Below are 17,306 nucleotides of genomic sequence, written 5' to 3' on the forward strand. Positions count from 1 at the left end.
GACTGAAGTTATTTTTAAAGACTGGTCTCAGATACTCCACTGTATTGTTCACTGCACCTGATACCTTCAAGCTGTCAGTAACAGAAATGAAGTACTTGTTTAAGAGGTCTGCAACATGACACATACTTGTTACTAAAGTCTCGTTTATTTTTAGTGCTACCTGTTCCTCTTCATTTTTGGCACCACCTGTCTGTGTCTTCACAATATCCCATACAGTTTTTCTTTTGTTACCTGATGTAATTATCTTTTTTTCATAATAAAGCTGCTTCGATTTCTGGATTACTTGCTTCAACATCTTGCAGTATTCTTTGTAATACATTACAATTCTAACATCAGAGCTGTTCCTAGATAGTAAATACATGTCCCAGGACATGTTCGAACCAAGTTAAAGTATAATCAGCAATGAAACAGTAAAACTGGTATTCTTTAGTTGATTTTGGCAAAATTAGAGGAAATGAAGACAGAACAGTCTTTAAACAATAATAATGTCTTAGAAAGTAAAATTATTGTTTTGGAAAATGACTTTATTGCTGAGTCTGCAAATCAGAAGAAGAATGTTAATGTCAGAGCTCAACAGAAGATCACAGTGGAAAAAATGGAACAAACCTTTAGTAGGTTAGATCAAAAAAATTTAAATGTTGAAAACAGTATGATTCAGATCAAAAAATTTCAGCAATTCAGGAAAATTGTATTCACAAAAATCTGCATTCAAACAATGGTATTGCATGGTTCAACATTCCTATCAAAAGTTTTCCATCAGAGAATTTACATCCAATGGATTTTCTACACCACTGTAGAGACAGTTTTGTGTTGGGCATGAGTGCCAATTGTTAAAAGACGTCTTGAAGGCGAAGCTCTGTCTTCAGTAAATATAAATTTAAGTAAGTGGGAAACACATCAAAGTCTAAAAAAAAGTTTTTTAAATAAATGTTGGTCGTAAGCTGAACAGATAAAGACTGACTGCTATTTCTGAATGGGCCTAATTACAGGAAAGAGTTTTGTAAAAATCAACTTAAGAAATTAACACACATTGACCAACCCTTTTGACTGATGCACTCAAAAGGAGATTACCAGAAAGGTTGCAGTGGGATTTAGTACACGGATCTGATGATTGCCTTGAACAATTTTTTGTATGTTGACAGGCTGGGTAGAGCAGTAGGGGGAAGTATGTGCCATAATAATTGGAATGATAGAGATCACAATAGTAATAACTACAGAAACATAGATAATGGTAATTTCTATCAGGGTCAAAATGGTAATAGACAGAAATTTTAAACATCACCAGAGTAGGAACAATGGGGATAACCATGGGCAATTTAATAGGAGAAACAATCATAGAGGTAACTATTCGGGAAACAGCAGTCTGCCTCAATGAAGGTCAACAGTTTTGGGGCAAGGAAACAACTACAGAACCCACAATTTACTCTCGTAATTAGACAATAATAACGGTGTTACTAATGTGGCACAGGTATCTGAAGTTGAACGGACAAGATGGCGCCGATCGGACTAGCGGGTGTAAATAGTTCCGATAAAAGTGAAGTGAAAAGTGGTGATAATTGCAAGTTATGTAACAAAAAAGCCAGGAAAGGTATCCAGTGCAAATATTGTAAATGGTGGTTTCACAAAAATTGTTTAAAAATACACATAAAATTAATAACTGAGGACTACTTGTGGTTGTGTGATGTGGGTGTAACAGGAACATGTGAAAAGAAGTATATAAACATTATCAGAGACAAGGATTCAGTAACTGAAATGTTGCAAAGTGATATTGAAGCACTACAAATAAAGTGTGCTGCTTTAGAACACAAATGCAAAATCCTGGGGAGCAGCAATAATTTAAAAGTGAATGAAAACAAATGTACTGTAACTGTTAAATCATGTGAAACCAAGAAATGTGCTGCAGCGGAAAAAAATAGAACACGACAATTCAGGTAAAAATAGTGTAAGAATAGCAGACAAGCACTAATGTTCCATAAATATTCAAAACTCAAACAAAAAAAAAAAAAAAAAAAAAAAAAGCTTGTGTCTGACAATGTTGAAGTCAGCTCTGCATTGATAAAAATCACTAAAACAAGCACAAAATATCCAAAGAACAATTCTTCAGCCTTGCAAAAACAAATACATCATGGATTCAAATAAAAAATATTCAGAGACAGCCATGCTCGCAATGTTACAAACTTCGTATCAAACTCTGCTAAGGAGAACATGAGTGTGCCAGCTGTTGTTGAGCCTAGAGCAAAACGGATATAACCAGCAATATACAAAAAGAATGAGCCAGTACCACTAAAAGTGACTGTGTTGTTCTCATAGTGGGATCAAACGATGTTTATTGCAGTGAGGCCAGTTAGTTATTAGAAATCTGATCTTTGATCTGACAGACTGGTCTTGCGTAAATAGTGAAATTTTATAAACAAATCAAAAATTACATTTCTGCTCAAATTTTAAAAATGTAAGACTTCTTGACGTCAACAGCTACGAAAACACTAGTTTCATAATACATGGTCAACATTTAAATCTATCTGGTAAAAAGAGACTTGCATCAGACATAAACAAAGCTGTGGACATAATAATTTGTGAAAACAGCTGTGAAAACAGACGGGCTATCACCCTAAATCCCAACATGCAGGGAAACTAGTAGGGCCAACTCCAACCGGATGTGGCCCAATATAAACAATCCAGAGCAGAAGGAAATTCAAAGTGACAAACAAAAAGTACCATTAAGGCTCATGCACTTAAATATACAATATCTTAGAAATAAGCTCAATGTTTTGGAGGCTTTTCTAAATGACCATTCACCTCATGTAGTTGTGTTAACTGAGCATGGACTGAAATCTGAGGAAATTATTTACTTTAAACTAGATGGCTATTTCCTAGGAAATAGCTACTGTAGACGGCATCTTGAAGGTGGTGGTGTAGCAGTATTTGTTAGAGAGTAACTTAAAGTAAATAAATTAAACCATCTAGATATGTGTAAAAATGAAGGCTTCACTGAAGTGAAACGCATTGAACTCCATATCAAAGGTTGCGGAAAGGGTATGGTGAAACAGAAAATTATTGGGATTTATCATCCACTGAAATCAGAGGTAGGGCGTTTCATAGATATTTTTAGTAGAATAGTGGGACACTGTGACCCCAATGAGGTAGCAATACTTTGTGACTTGAATATAGAGGAAACATCTTGCTATAACCGTAACAGCAGGCTAATAGATACCCTATAATCTTATGAATGCAGTAAATTCAGATACAAGAGTAACTCAGTTTACTTCTAGCAGAATAGACTACATAATATTAAGTAAAGAGGTAAAAGATAGTATTAGATGCTGGAATGTGGACTTCCGCAACTCAGACCACAAATGTCAACTTGTTGACTATGAACACACAAGCATCCAAGAAAGGACACAGGTTGTAGAACATAAAAGATTGCTTAAAGAGAAAAACATCAATGCTTTTAAAAGTAAACTAGCATCTGATGAATGGCAACTAGTTCTTCAGCAAAAAGGGTCTGAATACAAATGGGCCAAATTTTATGATATTATTTTGCAATATCTTAATATTTGCTGCCCAGTGAGAGAAATTAAGAAAGTTGTAACTCAGAACCAAAATGTAAAATACACCAGATTGACTCTTCCAGCTTATATGATTAAACTCAGGCAAAATATCGAGGATCTAAGTGTGCCACATAAGTCAACTAAATTGCAAATATTTAAGGATAATTACAATCAAGCAAAAAAACAGTTTCAGTAACAGCTCTCAAATTTAAGAAAACAGATCCTAGATAAGGAAATAGCTCAGTCAACAAATATAGGGAAGACTTCATGGAATATAATAAACAGATACCGCATAGCCACCCCTACATTAGATGCTCAAATTGACAGAATCCAACATGAAGGAAACCATATTAATGACCCAGATAAAATCTGCAACATATTTAATGAATATTTTATATCTTCAGCTGTGAATCCAGTTAATAACACTGGTCTGACTCGGATGGTAAAGCCTTACCCTAGGCTGCAAACTGCTTTTGAATTTAAGGGAGTGAGTGTGGAGGAAATAGGAAAAATAATAAATAACTTAAAGAATAAGACCTCATTTGGCTGGGATGGACTGAGTAGTATTATAATTAAAAAATGCAATAAGGAATTAGTTGGAATAATTACCCATATGATCAACAATAGCATCAGGGAGCACACATTTCCAAATATATTGAAGGAAAGTACAGTTAAACCTGTGCATAAAAAAGTATTGAAAGAAGAGCTATCAAACTTCAGGCCCATATCACTAATACCAATTTTCAGTAAAATATTTGAAATTGTTTTGGACAGGAAGTGTTGCAGCTGAGATGGAGGAACCTGTCCCCAGAGTCCATCTCTCTACTTACCCCTACCACTCCCTGCACTCCCACCTTCTACATGCTCCCTGAAGTCCATAAATCCAACCACACAGGATGCCCCATTGCGGCCGGTTACTGTGCCTCCACTGAGAGAATCTCTGCTCTTGTAGATCAACACCTTTAACCTATTACCTGGAACCTATCCTCCTTTATAAAAGACGCCAACCATTTACTTGACCGCCTCTCCACAGTTCCTGTGCCTTTACCACACGGTGCCCTGCTTGTCACTATTGATGCCACCTCCCTGTACACTAACATTCTTAATGCCCATGGCATTACTCCTATAGAACACTACCTTTCCAGATGCCCTATGGATTCCAAACCAACTACCTGCTTCCTAGTCTCCATGACCAACTATATTATTTCCCACAATTACTTCTCCTTTGAAGGCATTACCTACAAACAAATCTACGGTATGGCTATGGGCACCCGCATGGCACCATCCTATGTTAATCTATTCATGGGCCATCTAGAGGAATCCTCCCTACAAACCCAGAATCCTAAACCCCTCACCTGGTTCAGATTCATTGATGATATCTTTGCTGTCTGGATTGAAGATGAGGACACCTCATTCACATTCCTCCAGAACCTCAACAACTTCTCCCCCATTTGCTTCACCTGGTCCTACTCAACCCAACAAGCCATGTTCCTAGATGTTGACCTTCACCTCAGAGATGGCTACATCGGTACCTCCGTCCATAACAAACCTACTAACCACCACCACTCTGACAGCTGCCACCCATTCCAAACCAAGAAGTCCCTTCCATAGAGCCTAGCCACCCATGGTCATCGCATCTGCAGTGATGAGCAGTCCCTCTCAAAATATACTGAGGGTCTCACTGAAGCCTTCACCGACTGTAATTATTCTCCCATCCTTGTACAAAAACAAATCTCCCGTGCCTTATCTTTCCAGTCTCCCACCACCTCCCAAAGTCCCACAGTCCAGCCACAGAGAAGCATTCCTCTCGTAACTCAGTACCATCCGGGACTGGAGCAACTGAATTACATTCTCTGCCAGGGTTTTGATTACCTCTCGTCGTGCCCTGAAATGAGAATTGTCCTGCCCACTATCCTTCCCACCACTCCCACAGTGATATTGTGACATCCACTGAACCTACGCAATATACTTGTCCATCCTTACACAACCCCTGCTCCCAATCCCTTACCTCATACCTCATACACCTGTAATAGACCTAGATGAAAGATCTGTCCCATACATCCTCTTACCACCACCTACTCCAGTCCAGTCACTAAGATCACCTATCCCATCAAAGGCACGGCTACCGGTGAAACCAGTCATGTGATTTACAAGCTAAGCTGCAACCACTGAGCTGCATTCTATGTAGGCATGACCACCAACAACCTGTATGTCCACATGAACGGCCACCGACAAACTTTGACCAAAAAACGAGTGGACCACCCTGTTGCTGATATCCCTCATCTCAATGACTGCTTCACAGCGTGTGCCATATGAATCCTTCCCACCAACACCAGCTTTTCTGAATTGCACAGGTGGCAACTTTCCCTACAATACATTCTACATTCCGGTAACCTTCCTGGCATCAACCGTCGTTAGTCACTGTCCTCACCCATCCAGCTACCTCTGTTCCCACTCCAGCACTACACAGCCGTCATTTCACCGCCACACCCAGTCTTTTAATTTCTTTTCTTTTTATTTCTCTCCTTTCCACTACTTATCCCCTCCGCACCTTCTCTCCTGTCCTCTGTCTAAACTGCAGCACTTCACTGTCCGCCACTCCCACCATACTATCCCTTCCCCTTCCTGCCCCAGCCTCCTCCTTAACCCCACCCAGTCGCCAGTCCCATCATTTATTTATTTATTATCTACATAACAAAAAGTTTTCAGACAATGTCAGGAAAATTTAGCTAACATTACACATATACAGTAAAATATTTACATTCTTTCATAATATCATATGGATCAGACACATGTCTGTACACACTATTTTTCAGAAGGGCACTACAAGTAGCTTCCTCTATAGTGTAACACAATTTAGCTTGTATTTATAATAGTATAGTAAACATAATACAGTGTATAATTACATTCTTTCATACCACTGATAGATTGGAGACATTGTCTATATACACTGTATTCCAAGATGGCACTACAACTTAAAGTCCTCTATAGAGTAACAACACTTCTCTTTTAATAATTGCTTCAGTCTACTCTTTAGCATATTTAGATTTGCTTTCTTGAGTTCACAGGGTAGTGCATTGTAGAAAATTGCTCCCATTCTATGTGGGCTGTAGTCCGTTGCCTTTTTATTGGTCACAATTCCATGAAAATTTTCCGTTCTCCGTGTATCATAGTTGTGTACAGTACTGTTTGCCATATTAAACTCAGGATTTAGTTTCAAGAACATGATTCTCTGCAGTATATACATGGACTACACCGTAAGAATTTTATATTTTCTAAAGATGTCTCTATAAGGCTCTCTCTTCTTTCCCTTGGCTACCATTCTTACTGCCCTTTTTTTTGTAATCTAAAAAGTCTATCTATATGAACTGCTGATGCCCCACCCCATATCTCAATACCATACTGAAGGTGTGGCTTAATCAACCCAAAATATATTTGCTTTAAAGTATCATGGTCCAAGAAGGCTGAGAACCATTTCAGTAGATACACATTTCTACTGATTTTCTTGCAAAAATTACCTACATGTTCTTTCCATTATAAGTGTTCATCAACAACTATGCCCAAAAATTTATGTGAATTTGCATAAGCAAGACACAATGGGGATGTAAATACAGTATCAGTTATGGCAGCATTATAACTGAGGATGAAATTCATTACTACCGTTTTGTCTTTATTTACAAGAAGCTTGTTTTCTGCAAGGTATGCGGACAGAGTATTGAAACTGATCTCAGTACTGTTAGCTGCAGACTGCATATCACTGCCACAGCTGATGAAGGATATGTCATCGGCATGGCTTACAACCATGCAATTTTTGGGTTCAAATAAGTTATTTACATATACAAGGAACAGAAAAGGCCCTAGTATGCTTCCTTGAGACACACCACATTGAAGTGTCCTGAAGGTTGATTTGGTTGTTAGGAGCTGCTCATTATTTTTATAAGTTAGCTTTACACACTGTTTCCTGTCTTTCATATAGGAGGTAAGTAGTTTCACGGCTAGTCCTCTCAACCTGCACTCTTCTAGCTTACACAGAGGAATGGTATGATTCACAGTATCAAAGGCTTTAGTCATATCTAGGAAAGTGTCTATTACCTTTTCACTTTTGTCCAGCTTATTTAATATTTCATGTATAAAAGATGCTACTGCTGTTGTAGCAGATCTCCCTTTTCTAAATCCAAGTTGTAGGTTGTTTAACAGATTGTGTTTGGTGAAATATGATTCAACTTCATTTAGTATTATTCTCTCTAACAATTTGCCTAGTTCTGATGTTAATGAAATTGGCCTGTAGTGTTTGTGTCAGTTTTTAATCCCTTTTTATGCACTGTTATCATTTCAGTGATTTTCAAAAGGTCAGGTAATACACCACTCCTGAGGGAGGTATTTATGAAGTGAGTCAGGGGTTTGACTAATTCATCCCTGCATTCCTTTAGCAGTTTAGGTGAAATGTCATCCCAACCACAAGACATTTTTGGTCGAAGTGCTGATATGATTGTTAGGACGTACCTCTCAGTAATGCCATGGATATAAAAGGACTGGCTAGATTTTCCAAGACAAAAATTTTGTGGCTTGACATGAACTTCATTTGTACCAACTGTACTGAACTTTTGTATAAATTTCTCACACACTTCTTTTGGGTCATTTATTTCTTCACCATTTTCTTTTAATGTTATGTTGCTGTGTTCACAGGAAGTCTCTTTCCCAGTTTCTTTATGCATTATTTTCCACCCAGTTTTACTGATACAGCTAGAGTTCCTTATTTGAGGTATATTTCTGTGCTTTTAAGTTAGTCAAGGACTCTCTGTATGTTTTTCTGAGCAATTTATATTTTGTTGAGAAATATTGTAGTTTAGTATCTTTAAAAAGTATTAGCAATCTTTCACTTTCTCCCTCAGTTCAATAATTTCAGATGGGAGATTCTCGGCTTTATGGTTTACGGCTTTATTTACTTTTTTAAATAAAGGAGAGGTTTCATTTAAAGTGTTACTGAATAACTTATAGAAATATTCCCATTTTCCATTCACTTCAGTTGCATTGTACACTAGTTCCCATTTTTCATTCCCTAGTGCCATCTTAAGTTTAGAATAATTAAATTTTCTTTTATATATAACTGTATCTCTTTCAGTTACATCTATGTTCCCTACATCAATTTCCATAGTAAGGGCTCTGTGATCACAAATGTAGTTTTCTAAGGTGTTTACATTTACTTTCTCTTTTCCTACATTTGTGAGAACATGGTCAATACATGTCTTCGTATTTGCAGTGACTCCTGTAGGTTCTGAGTTCATTTGTTTAAAGTTATAACACTGCAATACATTCATATAGTGCAAATAATTAACACTATTATTTAATGAGTCTATGTCTCCAACAAGCAACAAGTGTTTTTCATACACTGCTGTCCCCTCCATCAAGTCCTCTAGGCAATTTAGAAACTCTTCTCTGTTACTTCCAAGGGACCTATACAGTGCTGCTACAAACAGGAGTTGTTTTCATACTTTAGGTTTACTGCTGCAACCTCTAATACCATTTCAGTACGCAGATCATCTATCCATTTCACTTTTTCACATTTTACATCATTTCTACTATAAATGCCTACCCCACCACTTTTGTGTATCATTCTGCAGTACAAGTTTATAAGTATGTAATTTTTTAGCCTGTAACCATATGCTTCCTCTTCCTTGCATCCCAATTCACACGCTAGGAAGAGGTGTGTCTTAGCTTCATTTAGGTAAACACTAAGCTGCTCTGTTTTATTAGTTATATACTGGACATTCTGATTTGCAAGGATTAATTTACTATGCTTTCCTCTAAAAAAAAAAAAACATCATTCTTTACTTTGTGACTGAGAATTCTGTTTAATTCATCTTTTTCTTTGACAATTTTCCATATTTTGTCACACAAGAATTTTTTGCCTTCAAAATTTAGGTGCATACCATGTCTGGTATGTAGGCTTCATGCACTGGTGCTGCTGATCGCAGTGTGGTTTCAGCTCTCTGAGACTGCAGACGTGTGTGCAAGTTGCGTTTGCATGAGTGTGTGTGTGTGTGTGTGTGTGTGTGTGTGTGTGTGTGTGTGTGTGTGTGTCTATTAATTGCCAAAAGGTATAATTGTGTGGATCTTTTTGTTGCGTCTATCGCGACTCAGCATCTCCGATATGTGGTGAGTAGCAACTTTCCTTCTCTGGTATTGTTACATTCCATCCTGGATTTTCCATTGTTTGAAATTGTTTTGTTGACACAACTTATTGATTATTTCACAAAGTATAATTTACTAGCAGAATCACAGCATGGCTTCAGAAAGCAACACAGTACCATTACGGCAATATACCGAATTTCTCCACAAGGTCTATGATGCCCTGGATGAGGGAATGCAGACAGCAGGGATATTTCTAGAACTTACCAGAGCATTTGACTCAGTGAACCATGAGCTACTACTAAGAAAACTGGAAACTTACAATATAAATGCCACATCCATACAACTACCGATCACTTCTCTAACCAATCGTAAGCAGTCTACAAAGCTGAGTTATGAAATTAATGGTCACATCAAACATTTCCAATCCAGCTATGAAGCAGTAAAACAAGGTGTACCTCAGGGTTCCATATTGGGCCCTTTCCTTTTCCTGGTCTACATTAATGATTTAGAGGCACCTCTGTACTCCCAATTAGTAAGTTATGCAGATGATACCTCACTTTTGTTCTTTTTCAGGCTAATGACTTGACATTATCTGCAACTGATGGCTTACATCAAATAACTACTTACATCCATGATCAAGGTCTAAAAGTCAATATTAGCAAATCCCAGCTATTACCACTTAAACTTGGTAATTCATACCAAACCTGTATTGATAATGTAAGTGCCATCAAAAAAGTAGACACTGACAAATGTAAGTTTTTGGAGATATACCTAGACAAAAATCTTAGATGTGTAGACCACATCAATTTTGTATGAAATAAAATCAATAGTTCACTGCACTTAATTAGCAAACTATCAAAATTAGTCTCTGAATAGACGTTAAAAACTGCTTATTATTGGACAATATTTGCATATATTAATTATGGAATAGAGGTATGAGGATGTGCTGCTGAAAGACACATGAACAGAATCCTAACACTGCAGAAAAGAGCAATCAGGACCATGCATCGACTAGGATACAAAGATTCATGTAGGGAAACCTTTGTACAACATAAATATCTAACAGTGTATTCCTTGTATCATTACAAATTAATAACGTTCTTTGTGGACCATAAAAATAATGAAACTAAGTGCTCTGATGTGCATACCCAAAACACAAGACAAAAAGATTGCTTCTTCAGAAACAGAAATAAACTAAAGACAACAGATCACAGTCCTTGGATTAATGGCCACATATGGTTTAACAAACTGCCAAGTGCTATAAGATGCCACAGAGGTAAAGTATTCAAAAGGGAATTAAAATCATTCTTAACTCTCAAACGTTTGTACTCACTGAATGAATACTCATATTAAAATGCAGCTATTCTTAAATGTAGGCCTAACTCTTCTATCTATACATTGGACTATTCTGAGATGATTGTAATATATAATTATTTTTCTAACAACATGCTGTAAATTCAAATACCTATACCATGTAACAACTGCATGTTGCATTATGAAGTGCTGTACCATATTGCCAAGTGCGTCACCCGTAAGTGGCTTCTTGTACATGTGAATTGCAAATTCCTACTGTTTGTACAAAAATCGTATAAAAATGCTATGTCATTTGCAAAAGTCACCACTTGGTGACTATATGCAAAAAAAAAAAAAAAAAAACAAAAAAACAAAAAAAAAAAAAAAAAAAAAGATAATTTCATAAACCAGTACGTGTGAGTAATGAGAATTTTGACGTAGTATGTACTAATGATTTCTTCTCTTGGTCAGAAAACAGTGTTGTTGATGTCTGTAAAACAGGCGATGACTGTATTGGATCTGAATTAGGTGGTATCTTTGATGTAGATGTGAATAAGAGCTGTGAAATAACTGAGGCTAGTAAGTCTGAGACTGGTACTGGTAGCTTATTGCAAATGAACGTAGGTGAGGTGTGTGACTTTGATGGAGATGAGACCAGTGTTTTTAATAATATATTTGATGAAGTAATTTTGGAATAAGACATATGTCTGCTTGTGTCTGTATATGTGTGGATGGATATGTGTTTGTGTGCAAGTGTATACCCGTCCTTTTTTCCCCCTAAGGTAAGTCTTTCCGCTCCCGGGATTGGAATGACTCCTTACCCTCTCCCTTAAAACCCACATCCTTTCGTCTTACCCTCTCCTTCCCTCTTTCCTGACAAAGCAACTGTTGGTTGCGAAATCTAGAATTTTGGGTGTATGTTTGTGTTTGTTTGTGTGTCTATCGACCTGCCAGCGCTTTCGTTTGTAAGTCACATCATCTTTGTTTTTAGATATATTTTTCCCACATGGAATGTTTCCCTCTATTATATTCATGTTAAATATGCAATGATAAAATAAATGTATTAACATTACCTTGTTTGCTGCAGATCTAGATGCTACTGTATGGAGCAGGGATACTCCACAGACATCTACAATATTTGGATCACCACCTGCATCTAGCAGCACTTCGAAGACCTAAAAACATGATATATTACTGCAATTTTGTCATATGATGACATGGTGGGAGAACATGGCTGTTATTTGAAGACAAATGTTGATGGTGTTGGGACAGCAACTAGTCACGAATTTACTTTCAGTTCCTTTATTCGAGGGGTATCGTTACTGGTTTTGAATCATTATGATTATAAGGAAGGCATGTAAATCATCTGAAGACGAATCATAATTATATGAAACCAGTAACAGTACCCTTTGAATAAAGGAACTGAAAGTAAATTTGTGGCTGGTTGCTGTAACAACACCATCTGCATTATACATTGAAACATGGAAGAACGTATAACATGAATGTATCAGATAAATCTTTTTGATGTCTTTACAATAAATCATATTTCAGATTAATGGAGTCATATAGTAATTGCCCCCCCCCACCCCAACCCCATAATGCTACTGAAGGAAACTACTATCAGAAACATTAATGGTGTTTTCCATTCTTCTCATTTTTAAATGCATTATATATTTTTAAAGTCATAACAACTCATTGTAGGTCAACAAAAAAATGAGACTCCATTAAAATTTACAGATTATCTGCATATAAGAACTAAAAAGATATTCCATCAACTTTTGAACATGCATCTGGGACAAAATGATATCTTCTTCACACAATTCAGCTGACAACTAGACGCATGCCCGAAAGATGATGGAATATTCTGTCTACTCGGAAAACTTCAAGAAATACAACCAAGAACATGATTATCATAAAAGAAATGATGGATGAGTTCAGAGTGGACTTCTGTATCTCAGAATTACTTGTATTCTAGAACAAAATATGATTATATAGGATTTAGAAATTCCAGTAAATTCTGTGATAAGATTTCACAACTTTCACAGTTTGGAATGGGATAATCTGATGATATACTCTGTATTTGGCATGCTGGTGTGGAAAACGAGTTCAGCTAGGCATAAAATCCATGCATATTTATTTACAGATGCCAGCTGACTTCTGGTTTTTATTTTGAATGAGACCATACTATTAGATAGGTTCACTTTGAAATTCTATATTCTAATGCATTACACATAAACTAAACATATTGTTTCCCCATTAGGCTTTTATTATTATATATTATGTATTAAGTGCCCCACAAATTTTTTTTTACGTTAACCTTTGTTGTAATCCAAATTTGTACAGTATACCTCATTCAGACAGCCATTCACACTAATTTCATTATAAACTTATAAGTGATTTGCTGTCATATTGTGTTCCATTTAATTTTGTGCCTTCAGCATCAGTGTATATTGTATATGATTTTTATATATTAATGTTATTTTCAAATTTGTTATGTTAAGTCTGTTAATGGACAAAATCTGGACAAAAGAAAAGTGTGAGGCACAAAGTTAACACCAGGAGAAGTTTATTAATGTTTATTAATTGCTGATTGATCTCAAGTTTGATACACACAGTGCCTCTGTTACCTTCAGAAACAAATCCCTTAAATCTATTCTCTTCTCTCCATTATTTAATTTCACACACAGACAACACCCTTCACAATCTACCTTACATTTCATCTGTGTTAGTCAATCAATACCAATAATTAAACCAATATTAAGAGATCCAACAATCAACATGCTCTGGTTGTAATTTTTTTTTTTTTTAAATTCTGAACTTGAATAGTGCCTCACCTTTGATGAGTTTGCTTCAATTATCCTACAGCACCGACAGTATGTACATCACTATTATAGTAAATATAGGAAATATTGGGAATTCAAACAGTTGTGAAAATAAATTTTCTGTGATCGCACTCATCTCACTCACTGAATGCACTAATGTGCCCATACTTATTCTGCATATCTCCACTTCCACAAACAGCATTAAAATTTCTAATCAGCCTCTTCTTCCTCTCGTGTAGATCATCCTTTATTTTCATGATATGTTTGTATTTAATTGCATTTCACATTCATTGTGATTTCTGACCTACTTCTCTTAATATTAGTTTTGGAGTGAGCAATTTCCAGGGTTTTGTTAGTTAACTGATGCACAGTCTTGTGGATTACAATTGCAGTTCCTAGCACATTTTGGTGATTGATTCTGTCTTCTTTCTCCTGCATGGTGTAGCGGTTCCAGGTGCTTTTATTTTCTTTGTTTGTTGTCCTCGATGTTGATCTACTGGTTGAAAAATGGGGTGTGGAATTCAGACACAGACTACTTTCAATTATGTAGCTGACAGGTGCTCAGTTGTATTTCACTTTCTTTTACTTTCACTTTTCACAATCTCCAATATACACATTTAATATGGCCACTGCACTATTGTTTAACTTTTCATAAGCCTCATTAATAGTTAGCAGGCAAACCTCCACATACTCCTACAATGGTTTACTGTTGAACATGTACGAGCAGTAAAAACCTAACCACGAAGTTCACAATTCTTGAAGATTACAAAGGTACATATGGAACAGCCGCTGTCATTGTTTTAGCACACGGCATAATTGTGTTACACTTATTTCACTGTAAAGTCAATGCATTGTTGTTGTTCTAACCAACACAGGTTACTCGTCTGAAACTCAGCCGTGGACTGACCGTCCCGTGACCAAAAATTGGACTTTTATATATCCTCACAATAATAGGTACTCAAACTTCACATTGTTTGATGTTTAATTTACAAAAATTACAATGAAAACTTAATTCATTAAATTAACTGAATGCATTGAAACATGGGTTCCTTTTAACAGTTTCTTCTACTGCAAGAGTTATGCCTAATTATTTGTTTAAATCATGAAAATAACAAGTATAAGTACGCTAACAATACTTTGGACAAAACTGTTAATTACTTTGGAATTAATTAAGGGCTGACTTTGCTAATATGTTTTCAAATAGAGCCAAATAAATCATTCAATAATTGTGGTGTGCATACTGTAAGACCTTCGGTACACACACCATCAGATTATTTGACTTGTTGCTCTAACGAAGTAGGCGAGTGTCAACAACATGCCTCGTGGTCTTATTGTGGTGTGTTTATCTTCTGCCGTTAGGTCAGATGATAGAAATGCCACTTGTATGCTTAGAGTAGCCGGCTGGTTGACAGTGACCAACTTTAAACAGAACTTGATTAATTATCACACACATTTATTAAAATAATAAAAAGGCATAGATATTACGTAACTTGATTCTGGATGCTGTTTACAATTGACAATCTGAAGTTCCTTTGGTCTTGGTATGTTAATCTTATCCTCACATATCTCTGATACTTGACAAAGTGTCTATACATTTCTCTTCATGGCTATGTACAGGAATATGATAATCTTATTAGGCGCAGACAAACTTGACTATAGACTGGTACAGACTAATGCAGACTGACTAATCAGAGGTCTGTACACTAGTTATAGTACCTCGCGCGTTCAGGTATCGCTGCGCGAATGTGATCCACGAGGAGAAAAGGTTCTACGTTAGCAGCAATCTCATTAGCTGCGTGACATATTAATACGCGGATCGGCGGAAGCAGAATTTGGTCCTTCTCTAAGACAGCGCCATCTCGTAGTGTGGAGACGGACGAGCACTGTGCCTGTGCTGTTGTGCTTAGCGGGGCGCGCTCTAGTGGGAAAGTTGTGTACGCGCTGACTACGCGGAACTATGTACACAACAATAATACTACTAGTTGTTCCTTCAAATGTTTGTAATTAGTATGGAATTTATATTTGTTTATATGTCAAAAATAGAATTTAAGTTACGAAACAAGTACTGATTTCACCCTATAACAAAAGATACTAACTAGGAATAGTCAAAATAAATTAGGAATGGTAAATGATGACAGCCATGTTTAAAATCTTGATAAATTAGGAAATCATTTGCATACATAAATCTAAGCACAAAATTAGATCTGGTGTTATATTCTTTGAAACTAAGGTTCCAATCTTTCTCTTTTATGAAAATATTATATTCATGTATGTTAATGATAATTAGTTAAAAGTGAAAAATGAATTTAAGGAGGCAGATGACAAAACAAGAGGGGAAGTAAAATTATCCTAGCTTGCTTCATCACCATGGGGTGGTCGATTTGGTTGATGATTTGTAATAAATCTGTTTAGTAAGCTATATTCATCCCAGTTTTACATGCTGTTGTCTCATCAATCAAGTATATGGAGCCGCATGTGAGAAGTCATACTCTGATATTGTCTCATAAATATTCTATTCGCAAATTGGGAATGTTAGAATGTTGTGACGATTAGCCATTGTTCATGCTTGGTTCACCAGAAGACATCACTTGTCAGTGTCACATATGTATGTCACCACAACTTCAGTTTAGAAAAAATGTCAGGAAAAGACCAGTTGGTACTGGAACAGAAATGTGTTGTTTCTTCTGAGAACAACATGTAGAGAGACTCAGCAACATTTTTGTGTTCATTATCATATGAGGTGGGTCCCCTTCAGAGAGATAGTGCATATACTAACCACAAAATCTGAAACTGACAGTAGTATTTCATATCAAAAGCGACCTCATGCCAATGTAGTCCATATTCCAGAAAATATTAAGGCTACGATAGTGGCTTCAACATGAAGTCCCAGGAAAACCATGAGGTGAACTTCAGCCAAATTGGGCATACCACATCATTGTCTTTAGAGAACACTTCACGCTGACCTGAAATTATTTGCTCACAAAATGAGAGTGTTGCACAAACTGACAGAAAATCACACGGGAGAGTGATTATAGTTTGTGACCTTAGGTCTTGCAACTGATGGTGCCGTTATTCATGATACATGGTTTTCAGATTCGGTGTACATCCTACTGAACAGTAGCTTCAATAGGCACAACATCAGATTCTGGACATAAGAAACTCCTAATGTTGTACACAAGATTGAATATTATGGTGAAAAGTAAGTGTACAGGTTGCCAGTTCCAACCATAGAATCACTGGGCCTGCTACATGAACCTGTTGCAGTATCGTTTTTTTGCAATTTAATGCAACAGCATTACCAATGGAGACACAATGGTTCAAACAAGATGGAGCTTTCCCCCATATATCAAATGTTATTCTGGATTTCCAACACGAACATTTTGGATACCATGTCCCATCAACATCCAGAACATTTTTGAGGTGGTTCAATATGGCAGTCACACAGACAGGAAATTAATCCTGTAATTATTTCTTGTGGAGACATTTGAAGGAGATAGTCTACCAATCTAAT

General features: G+C 36.6%; 2 protein-coding genes across 2 annotated transcripts in view; both read right to left on the reverse strand.

The window, feature by feature from the left end:
• Positions 1-17,306, reverse strand: part of LOC126240775 (serine/threonine-protein phosphatase 6 regulatory ankyrin repeat subunit C-like) — an 881,520-nt gene that overhangs the window by 639,125 nt on the left and 225,089 nt on the right. The gene's annotated exons all lie outside the window — the stretch shown is intronic.
• LOC126240759 (serine/threonine-protein phosphatase 6 regulatory ankyrin repeat subunit B-like) overlaps positions 1-17,306 on the reverse strand; it is a 381,053-nt gene that overhangs the window by 215,594 nt on the left and 148,153 nt on the right. Inside the window, exon 11 of the mRNA XM_049947949.1 lies at positions 12,047-12,148. Coding sequence (XP_049803906.1) covers positions 12,047-12,148 — 102 coding nt within the window. The remainder of the gene's footprint in view (positions 1-12,046; positions 12,149-17,306) is intronic.

The sequence above is a fragment of the Schistocerca nitens genome, chromosome 1 (genome assembly GCF_023898315.1).
Source record: "Schistocerca nitens isolate TAMUIC-IGC-003100 chromosome 1, iqSchNite1.1, whole genome shotgun sequence".
Classification (NCBI taxonomy): Eukaryota; Metazoa; Arthropoda; class Insecta; order Orthoptera; family Acrididae; genus Schistocerca; species Schistocerca nitens.